General features: G+C 34.1%; 1 protein-coding gene across 1 annotated transcript; it reads right to left on the bottom strand.

The window, feature by feature from the left end:
- Positions 1-281: 281 nt before the first annotated feature.
- LOC134250373 (TBC1 domain family member 30-like) lies at positions 282-10,970 on the bottom strand (the record flags this gene model as incomplete). Its single annotated transcript, XM_062732730.1, has 5 exons — positions 10,860-10,970; positions 9,111-9,238; positions 7,599-7,724; positions 6,752-6,937; positions 282-450 (listed from the first exon to the last, which is right to left on the bottom strand). Coding segments are annotated over exons 1-5 (679 nt in total), but the record flags the coding sequence as incomplete, so codon positions are not given.
- Positions 10,971-17,620: the final 6,650 nt, after the last annotated feature.

Here is a 17,620-nt window from a genome sequence, read left to right as displayed (position 1 = left end):
CAACTGTTGTGGCTAAGACTTTAATTTTTTAATGATCTGATTTTTGTCAGGATAAAAAAAATCTGCAAGAGCATGCGTTGAGGCAGCTAGAAGATTCCAATACCATCAATGGATTTTGATGAGGGTGAAAAAGACAATTAGAATTACAAATTCTTCAAATTCATCTAATTAAATAGTATAATTAGCACATGTGTATGGGCACCAGTTTCAAATGATGACTACTTTCAGGCTCATCCATTATGACTTAGAGAGAGAGAAGAGAGAGAGATACTAGTCTTTACCTGTGGTTTTGTCCTGGGCAGCACTCTGAAGGTGGTCTAGGTGTTTTGAGAGCTTAGGAAAGGTCACCCTCAAAAGGTCACGGAATACCGCCATGTCAACTGACAGAGCCCTCAGATTGTGAGCATAGTAACCCTCAGGTAACACATGGTCAATCAGGTAAATCATCACCTGTAGGAATAAGTGTACCTGTATAAATCTGTAGTAGTACCTGAGTAGGTAAACTGTACCAGCATAAACAATCACTAGACAAAACTAGTAATAGCACCAGCATGTGTTATTTACTGAGTAAACTTGCAGAATTTAATTAACATTTACAAAAAACATTCTGCAAGATTTTCCTTGCTGATTGTAAACTTCATTTTAAAGGAGGTGCATGTAAGGCATTTCTAAACCCTTATTAATTATGTGCACAGAGTCAAAACAGGCAGAAGTGATCAGTACTATACTGTTCTAACTGAGCTTAAGATTTATGATTGTGCTAAGTTTCTGTGTTACCAAATGAAGAGTCATTGTCTCCCTTGGATGGGGCACCAGAGTCTGCTGTAGTTAACCACTAGCATAATAAAACTCAGTGTCCACTGTTAACAGCTGGACTGAGATTATTCCAATGAAAAATGCCTTGTCCATTAGGGTAATTATTTTAACTGTCCTATCAAGTACCCACAATGGGATTTGAAGCAGTTATTTGAAACATCTACATGACTATGATGAAAGAACTATGGAGTACCTTCTCCAATAACACCTTAATAAATACGTATTTATGTTTTATACATAAAATAAGAAATTCGACTCAAAGATTTAACAACAATTTATGAGGATCTACTGACTAATTATGATGTTCAGACAGCTTTATTTATGAACGATCAATAAAAAATTTCATAGAATGAAGTGGACCTAGGCAAACCACCAGATTTCACTGGGGCAGAGGGGGGAAGTTTGCCATATTAATTGTTTCTTCCAATATCATGTCTTTTTAAGTGTTACATAGTACATTACAAATTATTATATAGTATATTAATACTTTATATTGTAAATTATGAAACATCATCAGGTCTTCGAAAAAAGGGATGAAAAAATATTTCTTAATCCTTATCTAGAATGTAAATATGAGAATTCTATAATAAACTTATTTATTCTAATGACAACAAGACACTGACCAGTTAGTAGATAGATGGCAGAAAAACAAAGCTGTTACTTTGAAATTCATAGCATATGTCAGGCAATTGACCCAAAAGAATCCCTCAGAGTTCTCCTGGGAGTCCACAGTTTTATGTCAATCAGACATGCAGACCTGAGAACATTAAATTGATTTACCAGGAAACCTACTCATCAATATAGCACTAAGTCTTGTATTGTCAAAGGAACTGACATACCACGCAGGAGTGGAATATTGTTGTTGACCAAACATAAACAATTACATAGATATCGTAAATGTCTACATTTAATGAGCATTTATGCTTTGCAGAACCTGACAGAACTAATTTAGGAATAAATTGAAATGAACTGAAGTAAAGCAGTACCTCAAAGAGATTGAATCAATTAAAATATTCCTTAGATCCCTATTTTTTGGTGATTACAGTAAAACTTAATTGTTTAGTACAAACACGGATATGGCGAATTCAAGGATATAGTGAAGTTATCTTGGATCCCCAGGAACATTTATTTCACGAATTCCTTATACGAATATAACAAATTACGGATATAGCGAAGTAATTTCATACGTCCCAGTGATTTTGTTATAACTGACATTATAAAAGAGTTTTAGTGTACATACTAGCTTATTTAATGGAATTTTTTTTTTTAATTTAACATTTACTTTTTTGATGTCAAATCTTGAAAAATTTTTAATATCTATTCCCTCCTATGAACATTGAGGCATCTCCATATGATTGAAAAATTCTCAAGAGGGGGCGTTAAACAACAAAACAATCAATAAATCCAATGAACATTGATATAAATTCTCAATTATATATAATGTTTATGTCTTGACCTTAATTAGTCACCAATGAGAAAAAAAATGTCTATTTCATTGAATTCTTCAAGATATTTTTTTTCCTGAAATTGAATATCTACTTAAATTAAACATGTGATCATATGCATGATTCAACATAGTAACAGATGAAAAGCATATTGAATCAAGAAATTGTGAAAAAATGAGCTGCAATAGGAATGGTTTAGACGTACTTTTAAAATGTTTCTTTATATTAGACCTCGTCTATTTAATGAATATAGGTGTAAAATCACTTGTGAATAAATGTTTATATGTATAATTATAGTAACAGATTTTGAGATACACTGAGTTAACACTGGTTTTAACAGACAGCAATAAAAGTAAAAAAAAAAATTAAAAATGCATTACATCAAACTTAAAACTATTGTTTAGATATCATTTTAATCAGTCTTCAAACTGGGAAAATGACAGAAATCCATGTAACTTAAAAAAATTAAAAAAGTTTAGACATGAAAAAAATATCAACAATAATTATACATAAAAGCATTTACTTGTTCATACAATTCCCTGATGAGAAATTAAGTTTCTTTGATAAGAGAAATACCAATAAAGTATTAAATTGCCACACAATGAATGTATAAACATTCTTTATCAATGCTCAACTAATTCTATAAGTTACACATCAATGATGATGTAGCTAGCAGCGAATATTTGTGCACAGATATATTGACTTCATTTCTATCATTTTAATACACTTGTTCATGATGTACCATATAAAGTAAAAAAACGTTTTAGAAAAATAAAACTGTGTGTGAGTGAGGAAGGGGGGGGGTCGATATTGGAAGTTGCTCATGAAGTGAAAATAAGGCTGAAAGCTTGCTTGGTAATGACAGGCAGTTTTAATAGTTTTTGTTCTTTCAAAAAAGAAAATTATTTAGTTGCCTTTTAAGAATCTTCTGAAAATCAGTTGTTACATGTATATGTCTATTTGATTCCCTTATGGCATTTTACATACATTGTTATTTATAAATTTTATCTGACAAATTAAGCATTTTCTTGGTTGTAATTAAAATATTACTAACACATTCTGTCCAGTTTTATGTTACAAGTAAGCATGTTACTGTCACATAAGCTATAGAGCTTCAGGAAAATCCAATTTCCTGCCAATCTCCCAGGAAGCCCCGCTCTATCACTGTGAGGCTCTGATGAGTTTACTTCAAGCATGATAGAATTGTGCAACCACAGCAAAAACTGAACCACAGCCATATTCCAGGGATGGACATTTTTACTGATTTGAACAAAAACTTAATATTTCAATCAGTTCCCTCCTTTCAAAATTTGTTTCTCGATCTGTACAATTTATGGTTAAACTTCGCAATGTTTTAATTAGGTGATCTGCATTTCCGCCTTCTTCGTGCTAGACTTTCTGTACTGTCAAATCCCAATCTTTTAGTTTTTAAAACATTTTTATTTTGTAAAGTAAGAAAGAGGTTAGGGAGTGGCATTGGTAGTTGAAGAAAATTCACTAGTTATAAAAGAAAACTTTGTTTAATATTGTTTTAATTTTTTAATTAAGAAAATGTATAATTATAATTATTTGAAAATCTGTCCCCATTCCCTATATCAATTATTTAATACGGGCATTTATGTTAAATATATATTACATTTAATAATTAGCTTATTTTAAATCATAAAAACTTTCAAGTTTTTGACAATTGACAACCAGAGAGATCTATAAAGCCTTCAACTTCAGACTATAAATGCCAGTTATATCATGTATATCAGAAATCAACAGTATTAGATTCCATTAACTTTTTTTTGCTTTGACAATAACTTTGACCTTCCTTTATGTGGTATTAAATAGATATGGTATCCTTGACAACACGCGATAGATCAGCTGACAGAGAGGTGTTAATATGTATTCCAACCTCCAGATTTCTCACCATTATCCCCAGTAATATTACAGAGCTTAAAAGAGAATGTTATAAGTATTGATTTCTGTATACTCTTAATTAATAAAGCACCACTGAACCTTACATCACAGGCTGCTCAATTAAATACCTATTTTTTTCTGTTTTCCAATATATTTCAAGAAAAGTGTACTAGTGATTTTTTTAAATACTATAAACAAATTAAAAACAGTCATGCAAATACACAAGTTTCTAAATTATATAATTTTTTAAATCTTAAATGAAGAGCATTTAACTTACCTAATTTATTAACTCTGTTTTAATTTTTAACTATTTTGAGCACTGGAAAAAATGTTTGTTGGCAATTTCTTGCAACTACTAAATAATTATTGTAATTAAGCTACAAACACAAGATATGCTGCAGATGACATTTCAACATACGATTTTCCTATCGCAAGCATCGAGACATTCTAAGTTCCTCTGATACTATGCAGCTTCAAACTAAGTCATTTGTTAATCATCACTGATAACTCTTGACCTAATGGTCTTGACTTAAACCTTGGACTTGACTTACATTTGAAAAATTTAACTTGGCCAAAGCTGTTAAACCGGCTTTCATACTCTGCAGGTGTATTCCTTGTGAACTCAAGCAGGCTTCTCTCTGAGTAACAGCATTTTTTCATATATAGACCTAGGAGTTTAACTTGCAATTGAGAAACTTTAACCTTTGCCATGAGCTGTCATATGAGGGTATCAGTGTTTTCCAAACAGATCTCCTTTTAATTCTAAGTTTATCAACAGCTCTAATCTATCAAAAGATCACTGCAGACACTGGGTGACCTTCCTATCAATCATAACTCCTGTGCGACCCCTGTAGGATCGCAAATTCTTCCTTCCTGGAGCTTTATCCTCCCTATCAGTATTGGATATTTAATGTCACCAGTATAACTGTATTTCAGATGTTCAACAGGACATATATCAATTGTTACTCAGCATGAGCTTCTGCCATGAAGCCATATATGTACTAAATCTTACATTCAAATGAGGTATTATCTGAGCCTTAATTGCTCTCCATGTAAATGTCAACCTCATCAGCATTATCTTCAATTTCTTATGACGCAGAAGCCAGCTTGCTAGAATTGCATGTTGAACAAGAGCCCAGAGTAAAAGACAGATCTGGTGTTAAACAAGAACAAATTAAGCAGGCTCTGATATGATTCCTAGAGCCATTAAGTTTCTGTGACAAAGGACCTGAGTGTCATTAGTAAGCTAAGAGCCATTATCGTCACATTTCTCACTTCATAAGGAGACTAGAAACTCCAAATATTGATAACAAGAATGCTTATAATGTCCTTTTTTAATTTACTTTCTCACAATTTTTATGAAGATACATATAAAACATGATTACTTATATGATATCAAGTGTTAAACTGTACCAGATTCTTTTACTGTAAATCACAGAGCTTCAGATCTGCGGCATTTAATTCCTTTTCTACTTTGGATGACAAAATATAAATAATAAAAAAAAATAATGTCAGTTCAAAATGTTAACTTTTTGAGATCTTTAAACATTATTTACTATTTTTTCACGACACCTTACTTATCAAGCTAGCAAATTGTTATTTAGTATACAATACATTCAAAATTTTTGTGAGCTGTGTGTAATGTTTGATTGTGATAAACAAAAATATGCATATGCAATAAAAAAACGCAGAAAGATTCGTGTAATTACAGAAAGTAGTTCTAACAAATGAAAAGCAATCGGCAATCCTCAGCTGACTCTGCTTCGCTCCATTCAAACCTCCGATGTGATTCATGGAGGAATACGCATCAGATCCTTACATTTCTCCACTGAAAACTGCCTTATCACTCATTTCATATTTCGCTCTGCATAACGTTCTTCGAAAATGTTTCTTAATTTGTACAATTCTTTATCATAAACAGGTTTTGATTACAACCTCATGTTAATAGGCTTTGAAAGCAAGAAAAAACTGTTGCGTGTGCCACAAAATAACCTTGATTTCAAATATATGACATTTGAAAGAAATTCAAATAAGATCACATGACTGAATCAGCAAGATGGTAGAACACCGTTGACGTCCAAGGTTATATGGTACGAGTCATCCGAGGAACTCCGAGTAAATGAAAAGTGAAATGAAATTTTCGTTATTTTTATCTTGTTTCTCAGGGCCATGAAATAAATTTGTCATGTACAAAAGAAATATGAGAGTTTCTGAGATTTGATTAGGACTAGCTAAGAATTTAGGAAGGGATAAAAACATCACTATATCAGTTAATCTGTGATATCCAAGTTCTTAGTAAATGAGATTTACTGCACTATAAAGGTGTCCTTTTATCTTGGATCAATAAAATGTTGAAACTTGACCCTAATTAATTATCATAAAGAGTTTGGAAAGAATGAAAAAAACCTATCATCTGTTACCATTAAAGCATCATCTTAAACATAAGCTTGACGGAGAGTTTAGAATGGACAGAAAATCAACTTGTACTGAAACTTGACAGAGAGGTTTATAGTGGACAGAACATCAACTTATACTGAAACTTGACAGACTTGACTTGAAAGTGGACAAAACTTGCTGTCTGTTACCTTTAAGGCATCGTCTTCCTTTCTGTCCATCACTTCCAGTAACATGGCTGCTATAACGTTGAAGCCCTGACAATACCCAACGCTCTTGTTCCATCTAGCGTATCCCAGCAGCACCCTCTTCAGTACCGATCGGTCTTCATCATTTTCCTGTCCACTAAATCCACTACATCCTGTTCTGTGCAAGTCCTGAAATAAAACAGATCATCATGTTTTAGAATTGATTCTTCTATGACTTCCTCTGTTTGTGGTTAATTCTACAGATGTATTTTTTAATAACATCATAAGCAACTTTGAAGTTCACATGTTAATGCAATGCAGTTGTGGTGAAACAACAGAAAAATCTGGGAATATCCTGATAAATAATATTTAATTTAAAAATTATATCATTAAATTATAAGATGACACAAAGATTGTTTTGTATAATTGGTAAACTGCCATAAGGATCATGTATCAGTATCATACTCATGCAACATAAAAAAAAATCAATGAAATAATATCCCAGGCCATATTAGCTGACTCTTATCCAATGTAAATTTTTGTGCAGCACTATGATCTGAGCTAATTTCCCAATACTGTACTCTATGATTAGAATACAGCTGTATGTGAAATGTCATCTTTAACATGAATTTTAATCAATGAAAAATGTTAGGTTCAAATACATGTATCAATGTTATCATTAATATTAAATTGCTTGGACTTGTAACAAATTATTATGTTTGGCATGAACTGCTGAGCATTCTTGAAGTGATAAATATTTGTAAGATTCTACTACATGTAGCTGCTACCATATTTGGCAATTTTACACCTTCCATGTATAAAACAGTTGACCACATTAGATGTACTTTACCTTGACGATTTGAATCCCAAGGGAGTCGTCATCTGGATTACTGCGGTCATTAAACGCGAATCGGAGAGTCTTCGTCCAATCAATGCTCTGCTCCCTTATGTAATTATCAGCCAGGCTCAGCCAAACCTAAAATACAAACTCAATATAGATAAAAACAATGAAAACATTAAGAGATTCTGTAACTATCACAGACAGGGACTTCTGAAGACTTCCATTTCAATTTTTCATGATAAACAGACAATTATATCATCATAATGGGTCTCCATTGATCTTCTACATATAATCAATGTGCAAATTTGTCTGATTTGAGAACTAATAAAATTTGTTTGTCTTGTAACCTAACATAATCGTCATTCCATGAGGCTGTCTAAAGTTAATTCTATGTTTAATAATGTCACCTGCCTGAATAGATTTTGGAGAAATTGGCATGCTTAAAAAAACACAAATTGATATTTTTAAAGTTTATATTTCTGCAGTTTTCTTTGATTTTTAGCAACTGAAACAGTGTTGCACAGGAATAGATAATATTTGGGTCTTGTATGTGGTTTGTTTGAGGTGTGTCTCTAATTTATACTGAAAAATTGAATACAAATTCATCACAATACTATTAGAAAACTTGATGCTCAGATATTTATGTATTTGTAAATGAGTGAATATTCATTTGTTATAAGTTTTGTTTGTTTGATTTTATTCTTCATCCCTCTTAGGTTTTGAGATTTAAGGTGACATTAAATGAAGAATTAATTTCAGCCAGCCTAATCTTTAACAAGTTTGATTTTTACACAGTCCATTTGTCAATTCTTTCTATGCCCAAGAAATGACAAAATGCTAAAAAAAAATGCAAACAAAAATATCATCCATTTGTGAAGTGTGATAACGGTCAGTTAAAGATGCCTTGTAGGAAGATTCAGAATTGCTAACACTATGTCAAGCTAGTAATGAATGTGCATTAAAGTACATCTATAGATCTAGAAGGTCATATTTTTCTGCAGACAGGAAAAATCCATTATAATGCAATATCTTGACATTTGTACAAAGAACAGATATCCTGCCTCAGACCCAATATAGTTCATGTTGCCAGATTTAGCATAGAATGATTACTAAAATTAATCTTAAGGACAAATGATGCATACAAAAAAATGGATGCCTGGATTGGTATATATTTTTGAGTCTTTAATTTTTGTTGCAAATGATGCAAATAATAAATTTCTAAAATATTAAGAATTTGTAACCCTGTAACGATGTTAAAAATTTTACCTTTCTACAACCATTGTTATTTAATCTAATGTGAAATCTTTTTTCACTTTAAATCAAATTATAGTAAAACTGTATAATTTTTTTTTAATCATTTTAATCATATATAAACATAAGCCAAATTGTTATTTTCAATTTTTGGGGGAAATATTTCCACATGGGGTATGTACTTTAAACTTAAGTCTTTTCTTGTTAAGGCACGTACAAACCTTTTTTACACCTGGAGTATGTACATTTCTTGTTAAGGCGCATACAAACCTTTTTCCTGAAGCTGTCGGGTATCCCATGAGGCAGTCTGGCCACGGCCCTCATAGCGTCCTTCCATTGGTCAAAGGCACTGGCTCCAGGCAGGGGCTCCAAACTAAATCGGATCCTGGTGTCGATTCCTAAAATAAACGGAAATAAATGTATGATATCCATTATTTACACTTTGTACCTAAAAATACCATTGCAGAATGAAGAATCCTAAGTTGAAACTTAATTTGCATAGTGTGTAATTCTGAAACATCAAATACATATACCTCAGTTGGTTGTTACGTTTTTATAACTAACAATATGGATTTGTAATTGAGTTCTCCACAACGTAATTACTTAATTATTAATATAAATCAGTTATTCTTTAATATGGGGTTTACTGGTAAAAAAGTGGTTGTGGAAACTTGATTTTGTAGATGAATAGCAATAGGGCTGACTTGTTGTATGTTTGAAATTTTGCATTTTGTGAAGGACATAAATTGTGCCACTGGGTCTCTTCACACAAAAACAAAGGAAATTACAGTAATGTAAAAAAAAAATATTGATTTCATAGTATTTGTTAATTTGAAGATTTCTAAAAATTAGCAATTCATGATAAGTAAGGAGAGCCCAAGAAAATGCCCCACTTTTTTTTACTTGTTTTGGGGAAAGGGGGGGTGGTTGTTAAGTAATGATAGACAATGTTTGTTAAAAATATCTTGTTCTTATACACTCTGTATATTTACCATTTGTTCTCATGTTTGAACTTTCTAATTCCTGCATAAATCATTCTGAATTGGGGAATACTTTTCACTTTGTTTTGGATTTTTCCAATTATAAATGTTTATTTGAATAAACAAAATACTCTGAATGATATTAATTAATATTAAATTAACAATGGAAAATATATTTACATCTAAATCTGCTTGATAAGAACATATACTAAAAACTTGCTTACTATGGTTATTAGCATCTCAAAATGCAACTCTTATTATCTTGCTCATCAGGCAAAAATATCCAATTAGGAATTTCAAAAATAAATCAATGTAAATCACTGGCAGTGTATTGATAAATTCTTACAGAGGATGATGACAAAATTAACCCAACTGAAATCTTCTACGTCAATAAACCTCAACTCCGCAAAGGTACATAAATAGATTTATTATAAAGACACCCCCCCAGACAGTGACAAGAACAATGCCATTATTAGCTTAATTTCACTTGCTGATAAAATTCTCTGATCTCCCAGGAAACTAAACCCCAGAGAATTAATACAGGCCAAATGGGACTCTTAAAATAGCTCCTTGTGACAGGGCATGTACAATAAAATACCATTAGCCAACACAAAAAAAAATTCTACTATTCCATTCATGATGGTAAAAAAAAATTACAAGAAAAAAAAATTGGTAGTATTGATCAAGGTTGATAGGGCAATTTACATTAATATGGAAAAATTAATAATAATATAACACATTAGTAACTTAAATTTGAAAATATGCCACACAGTATTTAAAACTTACTTCTAAACTATATATGGATCTACTGATATAATTTATCCAATTAAGCGTTTTCGTCTGATCAGAACACGCGTTGGGGGTGGGGGTGGGGGGGGCTTACGTTCTCTGCTTCAACTTACTCGTAATTATTGAAAGTATTGATATTTTTTATTAGACCGCGATTTTTTCTGTTAAAATTCTCATTCATAAAGAATTAAACACGTGACGAATCGTAGCCCATATACTCACAAATGTAAATATACCAACAACTACGTACCTTCATTCACGGTTTTTGTTCTCTTTGGTGAAAATGACAACTGTCCAATACTATTTAAAAATCCAAACATCGTTTTAAAAAATTTTCTTTAAAATTGACATTAATTCATTGCCGTTGTCTTTGAATTAACACACACGGGTACAGCAGGTGTAATTCGTGATACTCAGCTTAGATAACTATGCTGTCACAACTCACGATCCCTGGGGACTATCATAGATTTAATCTATCCATTGTCCAAAAAATCGATAGTTTTGAGGTGTATATGTCATCAACGTTATGATGGAATTCAAACAAAGTAACTTGCGATGTCAAGAACATTTCAGAAATAATTCGGCTAAATCCACAGCGGTTTTTCAAAAAAATCTCGTATAAATATATCTGTAATAATTTTAGTTAAAACTTTTATAACACCGAATATGAAATAACTGTCTCCATTTCAGGGTTTATACCGCCTTCAGTCATTAAGAAAAATCACACATCGGAATGATCGCCGAGTCTAAATGCTAATGTCTCTATCTCTCTGGGAACATATTCGTCCCACTCAAAAGCGGACAGCCTCCTCTGGAAACATCGATTCTACTCTCTCCGTTTTATCTTGGTCTCATCTAAGATAATATGGAAAGAAAGTCCAACGTTCCTTCTATTTACAACACCGCTCTATCAGTAACTGTCTCTAAATCATTCACAAAACTAGTAATCAATTCTCCAAAGGACTCAAAGACAAAGAGTACGCTCTTTAATAACTATTCTCAAAGACGATCCATTTTTTGTGCGCTTAAGTAAATTTCCCTTCCATTACAGATGAAGAAAATAATAAAAGCAGATAGAGTAACAACAGAGTGATCAATATTGGTATCTAAAGGTCAAAACAAGGGTCCAATATCGATATTTCTCCCCCAAGATCAAGTATAGCGGGAATATGTACAGTAATGGAATACAGACACACCGTGAAGTTATTTCCAATCAAAGCACCAAGAAATCAAATTTAACAAAAAGAATCGAACATTTAGTAAGTTCGGTTACAGAAGGAGCGTAACCCCGGCGGTTATTATCACCTTCGGAGAATTTCCAATAATGACGTAGGTTAGACTTTTGTTCGACTCTTTCGATAACCATTTACGATGGTGAAGGTTTATAGTTTTCACTGCCCCTACCTTAGATAAACACCCACGTTTATTAATACTGTTTGTTTGTCGAGTACTCTTTGATGACAAACGCGAGGAAAAGACAAAAGTAAACGACTTGGAGCACCTGCTAGAATTCTCAGTATACTGTGAAAGCTTCTGTTTTCTATACGAAATGGACGAAAATAAACGGTAAAAACGAACATAACAACGTCAATGAAAATTGGAATGGAGACATCACAATACTGATATTGTTTTTTTAAGAGCAGGACCATCTGTGAGTAGCTATTTTTATTTCTAGTTCAGAGAAATAAAACATGGTCAGATTTAATATATGATAGCAGAATATTTTAGGCAACCTTTAAAAAGATCTTACTGAGCGACATTTTTGTATAAAATGCGAAAGAAGATTCTAATTACTAGTAGCATAGACAGCTGATACATTTTTATGATTTATTTCCATGTTTTCGCTGTAATGATTTCTCTACATAATCCAGAACTCAGTTTAATTCATTGATCATACGTCACAGTCCAGAAGTAAAGAAAGGATTTTCAAGCATGTATATTGCATTTTCTATAAACTTTGCCCCCAAGCTGGAAGCTACATAAGCAGAAATTTTTGGAGTCCAATTTCATTACGCTTATTTCGCTGAATCTCATTTACATTCATGTAATGATGCAAATAGTTTTTCTCTTATGGAGAAGTGGTAAGAAGGGTAAGAAAATTCAAGACTCTCAAAGTTTTTCTTTTTCTACTTGCAAACAAGTTCACTCTGTTTGCAGAATTAAAATTTGGGGGGTTTTTTTGCTATGAAGTTTGGCCCTTTTATCTCAGGCCATATGAATGTAAGGTTCAATCCTTGCATCTTAGGCCCTTTGAGTGTAGGGTTTGCATCTTAAGCTCCGTAGGTGTGAGGCTTGACCCTTTTACCTCAAGCCCAATGAATGTAAAGGTTTGACCATGATATCCTAGGCCCCATGGGTGTGAGGTTTTACCCTTGTACCTTAAGTCCTCTGAGTGTCAGGTTTGACCCTTGAACCTCGATGGGTGCATGTTTTGACTCTTGTACCTCGGTACCTATGTAAGGTTTGATCCATGTAACTCAGGTCCTCTGGGTGTAAGGTTTTACATTTGTACCTCAAGCCCTACGTTAGTTTTGACACCTGTAGGGTTTGTACCTTAGACCTTATGGGTGTAATCAGGTCCTATGGGTGTCAGGCTTAACCGTTGAACCTCGGGTAATATGGGTGAAAGATTTCACCATGGTGCTCCAAGCCCTATTAGTGTAAGGTTAGGCTCTTGTATCTCAAGCCCTGTGTTAGGTTTAACATAGTAACATTGACCTTATAGGTGTAAGGTTTAACCCTTGTAACTCAACCCCACTGGGTTTAACGTTTGAATCTTGTTTCTCAAGCTCTGTTGGTGTTAGGTTTGAGAGTTGTACCATAGACCTTATGGGCATAAGATTTGTACTTCAGGCCTCAAGGATGAAAGTTTTGACATGTGCACCTCAGGCTCTATCAATGTAACTTTGACCTTTTATCCTTAGGCCCTGTGGGTATAAGGTTTGCTCCCCAGTACCACCAGCCTTATGGCTATAAGGTTTGACCCCTGTACCTCTGGCCGTATGGGTATAAAGTTTTTCCCGTGTATCTCTGGCCTTATGGTTATATGGTTTGAACCCTGTACCTCTGGCCTTATGGGTATAAGGTTTGACCCCTGTACCTCTGGCCTTATGGGTATAAGGTTTGTCCCGTGTATCTCTGGCCTTATGGGTATAAGTTTTGTTCCCTGTACCTCTGGCCTTATGGGTATAAGGTTTGACCCCTGTACCTCTGGCCTTATGGGTACAAGGTTTGACCCCTGTACCTCTGGCCCTTTGGGTACAAGGTTTGACCACTGTACCTCTGGCCTTATGGCTATAAGGTTTGACCCCTGTTCCTCTGGCCTTATGGGTATAATGTTTGTCCCCTGTACCTATGGCCTTATGGGTATAAGGTTTGACCCCTGTACCTCTGGCCTTATGGGAATAAAGTTTGACTTACCTCTGGCCTTATGGGTATAAGGTTTGACCCCTGTACCTCTGGCCCTATGGGTATAAGGTTTGACCCCTATACCTCTGGCCTTATGGGTATTAGTTATGACCCCTGTATCTTTGGCCTTATAGGTATAAAGTTTTCCCCCTGTACCTCTAATCTTATGGATATAAGGTTTGACCACTGTACCTCTGTCCTTCTAGGTATAAAATTTGACCCCTGTTTCTCTGGCCTTATGGGTATAAAGTTTAACCCCTATACCTCTAGTCTGATGGGTATTTGGTTTGACCCCTGTACTTGTGGCCTTATGAGTATAAGTTTTGACCCCTGTACTTCTGTCCTATGGGTATGTTTGCTCCCCAGTACCACTGGCCTTATGGGTATAAGGTTTGACCCCTGTACCTCTGGTCTTATGGGTATAAAGTTTTTCCCGTGTATCTCTGGCATTATGGGTATATGGTTTGTACCCTGTACCTCTGGCCTTATGGGTATAAGGTTTGACCCCTGTATCTTTGGCCTTATAGGTATAAAGTTTTACCCCTGTACCTCTAGTCTTATGGATATAAGGTTTTACCACTGTACCTCTGTCCTTCTGGGTATAAAGTTTGACCCCTGTTTCTCTGGCCTTATGGGTATAAAGTTTAACCCCTATACCTCTAGTCTTATGGGTATTTGGTTTGACCCCTGTACCTGTGGCCTTATGAGTGCAAGTTTTGACCCCTGTACCTCTGTCCTATGGGTATGTTTGCTCCCCAGTACCACTTGCCTTATGGGTATAAGGTATGACCCCTGTACCTCTGGCCTTATGGGTATAAAGTTTTTCCCGTGTATCTCTGGCCTTATGGGTATATGGTTTGAACCCTGTACCTCTGGCCTTATGGGTATAAGGTTTGACCCCTGTTCCTCTGGCCTTATGGGTATAAGTTTTGTTCCCTGTACCTCTGGCCTTATGGGTATAAGGTTTGACCCCTATACCTCTAGTCTTATGGGTATAAGGTATGACCCCTTTACCTCTGGCCCTATGGGTATAAGGTTTGACCACTGTACATCTGGCCTTATGGGTATAAAGTTTGACCCTTGTACATCTAGTCTTATGGGTATAAGGTTTGAACCCTGTACCTCCGGCCTTATGGGTATGAGGTCTGACCCCTGTATCTTTTGCCTTGTGGGTATAAGGTTTAACCCTTGTACCCCTGGCTTTATGGATATAAGGTTTGACCACTGTACGTCTGGCCCTATGGGTATAAGGTTCGACCCCTGTACCTTTTGCCTTGTGGGTATACTATAAGGTTTAACCCATGTACCTCTGGCTTTATGGGTATAAAGTTTAAATCCCTGTACCTCTGGCCTTATGGGTATAAGGTTTGACCACTGTACCTCTGACCCTATGGGTATAAGGTTTGACCCTTGTACCTTAGTCTTATGGGTATAAGGTTTGACCCCTGTACCTCTGGCCCTATGGGTGTAAGGTTTGACCACTGTATCCCTTGTCTTATGGGTAAAGTTTTATCCTACTATCTCAAACCCTGTGGCTTAAATATTTGACCCTTGTATCTCAAGCTCTGTTGGTGTTAAGTTTGACCCTTGCACCTTAAGACCTATTGGTGCAATGTTTGAAACTTGTACCTCAGTCCCTATACTAGGAGTAACGTTTGATCCTGGTTTCTCAGGCCTTTTGTGTGTTGAAACTGATACTCCTTAAGGCTTTGGTGAAAGGTTTGATCCTTGTACCCCATGTCCTATGGGTGTAAAGTTTGACCCTTATACCTTTGGTCTGATGGGTGTAAAGTTTTACCCTTGTACCTAAGCCCTATGGATGTATAATTTGGTCCTTGTACCTTAGGCCCTATGAGTGTAAGATTTCACTCATGTTTTGTAGGCCCAGTATGAGTGTATGGTGGAATGTTTAACCTCAGAGTCTAATGGGTGAAATGTTTGATCATTTTACCTTAGGGCCTATGGTTATAAGGTTTAAATCTTCTATCTCAGGCCATATGGTTTAAGGACTAGAAAAAGACCCAAAAAAATTATTTATAATCTCTTTTATAATATATAGATTTGGTAACATTTGGCTCAGCTGTTTTAGTGAATTTCTCAGACTTATGTAACAATTGTATATTTCTATCTAATATTATGACACATACAGGCTCTGTAATATTCTGTAATGAGCTTTGGTTATATTCTGCTAAGAAGCATTATTGTAGTTTTATTGCATGTTTTGTGATCAAGAAATATGAGAAGATAAAAATGGACTTTATACATACATGTATACTGCTGATTTTATTATGCATATACTCAACAGCATAGAATCAGCCAATAGAGCCTGAAGTACCGTATATCAGGGGGTTTTTTCGCGATGATCTATTTTTCGCATTTTTTGCCACCATTTTTAATTCGCGAAATTTAAAACATGCAGAAATTATGTCAGCTATAATGTGACATAAAAACATTACCATTTTAAACTTAAAAAATTTCCAACATGCAAAAAAAAATGGATATACGGTATAAGGGCCTATATCAATGTGATTTTATTAATCTGAATCTTTTACATTTTAGAACCCAACTTCTAGATGAGGGCAGAATCACATTAGTTATGTTACTGTAGCATCTCTTTAACAATAAATGTACAAATATTTTTTTACTTTTTTATCAGGCTGACGAAAGGAATTTCATCATACAATTTATATATTTTTTAATCTTAATCATTAAATTTTATAAGAAAGCATAAAGCTTGAAAAAATATTTTTAAAATTTAATCTGATTAGTACAGCATGCTAAATAACACTGATCATGCTCCAAATATCCACTGGAAATCAGTGCAACGAACTTGAGCTAAAATCAATTTTAAGCACAGAAAGGAGCGGTCTTAATAGAAATTCCAAGACCTAAAATTCCTGACAGTTTCCTGCCTCATGAAAAAAAGCAAGTTTGGTAATAAATCTAATTACTCAGTGCAGCGAATAAATAAATTATATATTATAAGGTGTCTTATCATGATAGATAAAATTCACATTTCTTTTTGCTTTTTTTTTTTTAAAAGAAATTACACTTACATTTTAAGCTATTCATTTAAAAGCTGCTTTAGTACATATTATAAAATATTTTTGATCATTGAATACAATTCACTAGAAAAACTTCATGAAATCTACTGTAGATCACTAAATTTTCGCGACACCTTATTTTCGCGAGATTGTCATTGACTCTTTGTAAGCGAGACATAATTTTCACGAATAGTTGTTATTCCTCTATATAATCGTAAGGAATACTTTTATACGTGAGAATTAAATTACGCGAAAATAAAGTTCTTGCGAATAAAAAGTGATTTACAGTATTAAAATTTTACGGGGCAACAATTGTTTTCATTTAATTTTTAATTTTCCTATGAAGAATATATTTTAAAACATCTACATGAGAAGCAAATTAACATACTTGTCTTGCTTGTTGTGGCTCACTTCTCAAATTTGTTGAAGATGATGTTTTATCAGTTATCTATAATGTTATTTTCATTCACATGTTAACATGATATATATCTAAATGAAGTTGAAATAAGTCTGTCACATCTGTTCCATACTTGGATGCTTTACAGACTATAGGTGTTTA

This window comes from Saccostrea cucullata, unplaced genomic scaffold (assembly GCF_032062105.1).
Source record: "Saccostrea cucullata isolate Sc308-1 unplaced genomic scaffold, CSIRO_AGI_Scuc_v1 ctg16542, whole genome shotgun sequence".
NCBI classification, from domain to species: domain Eukaryota; kingdom Metazoa; phylum Mollusca; class Bivalvia; order Ostreida; family Ostreidae; genus Saccostrea; species Saccostrea cuccullata.
The sequence above is the reverse complement of the archived record's forward strand: the minus strand, read 5'-3'. Positions and strand labels throughout refer to the sequence as shown.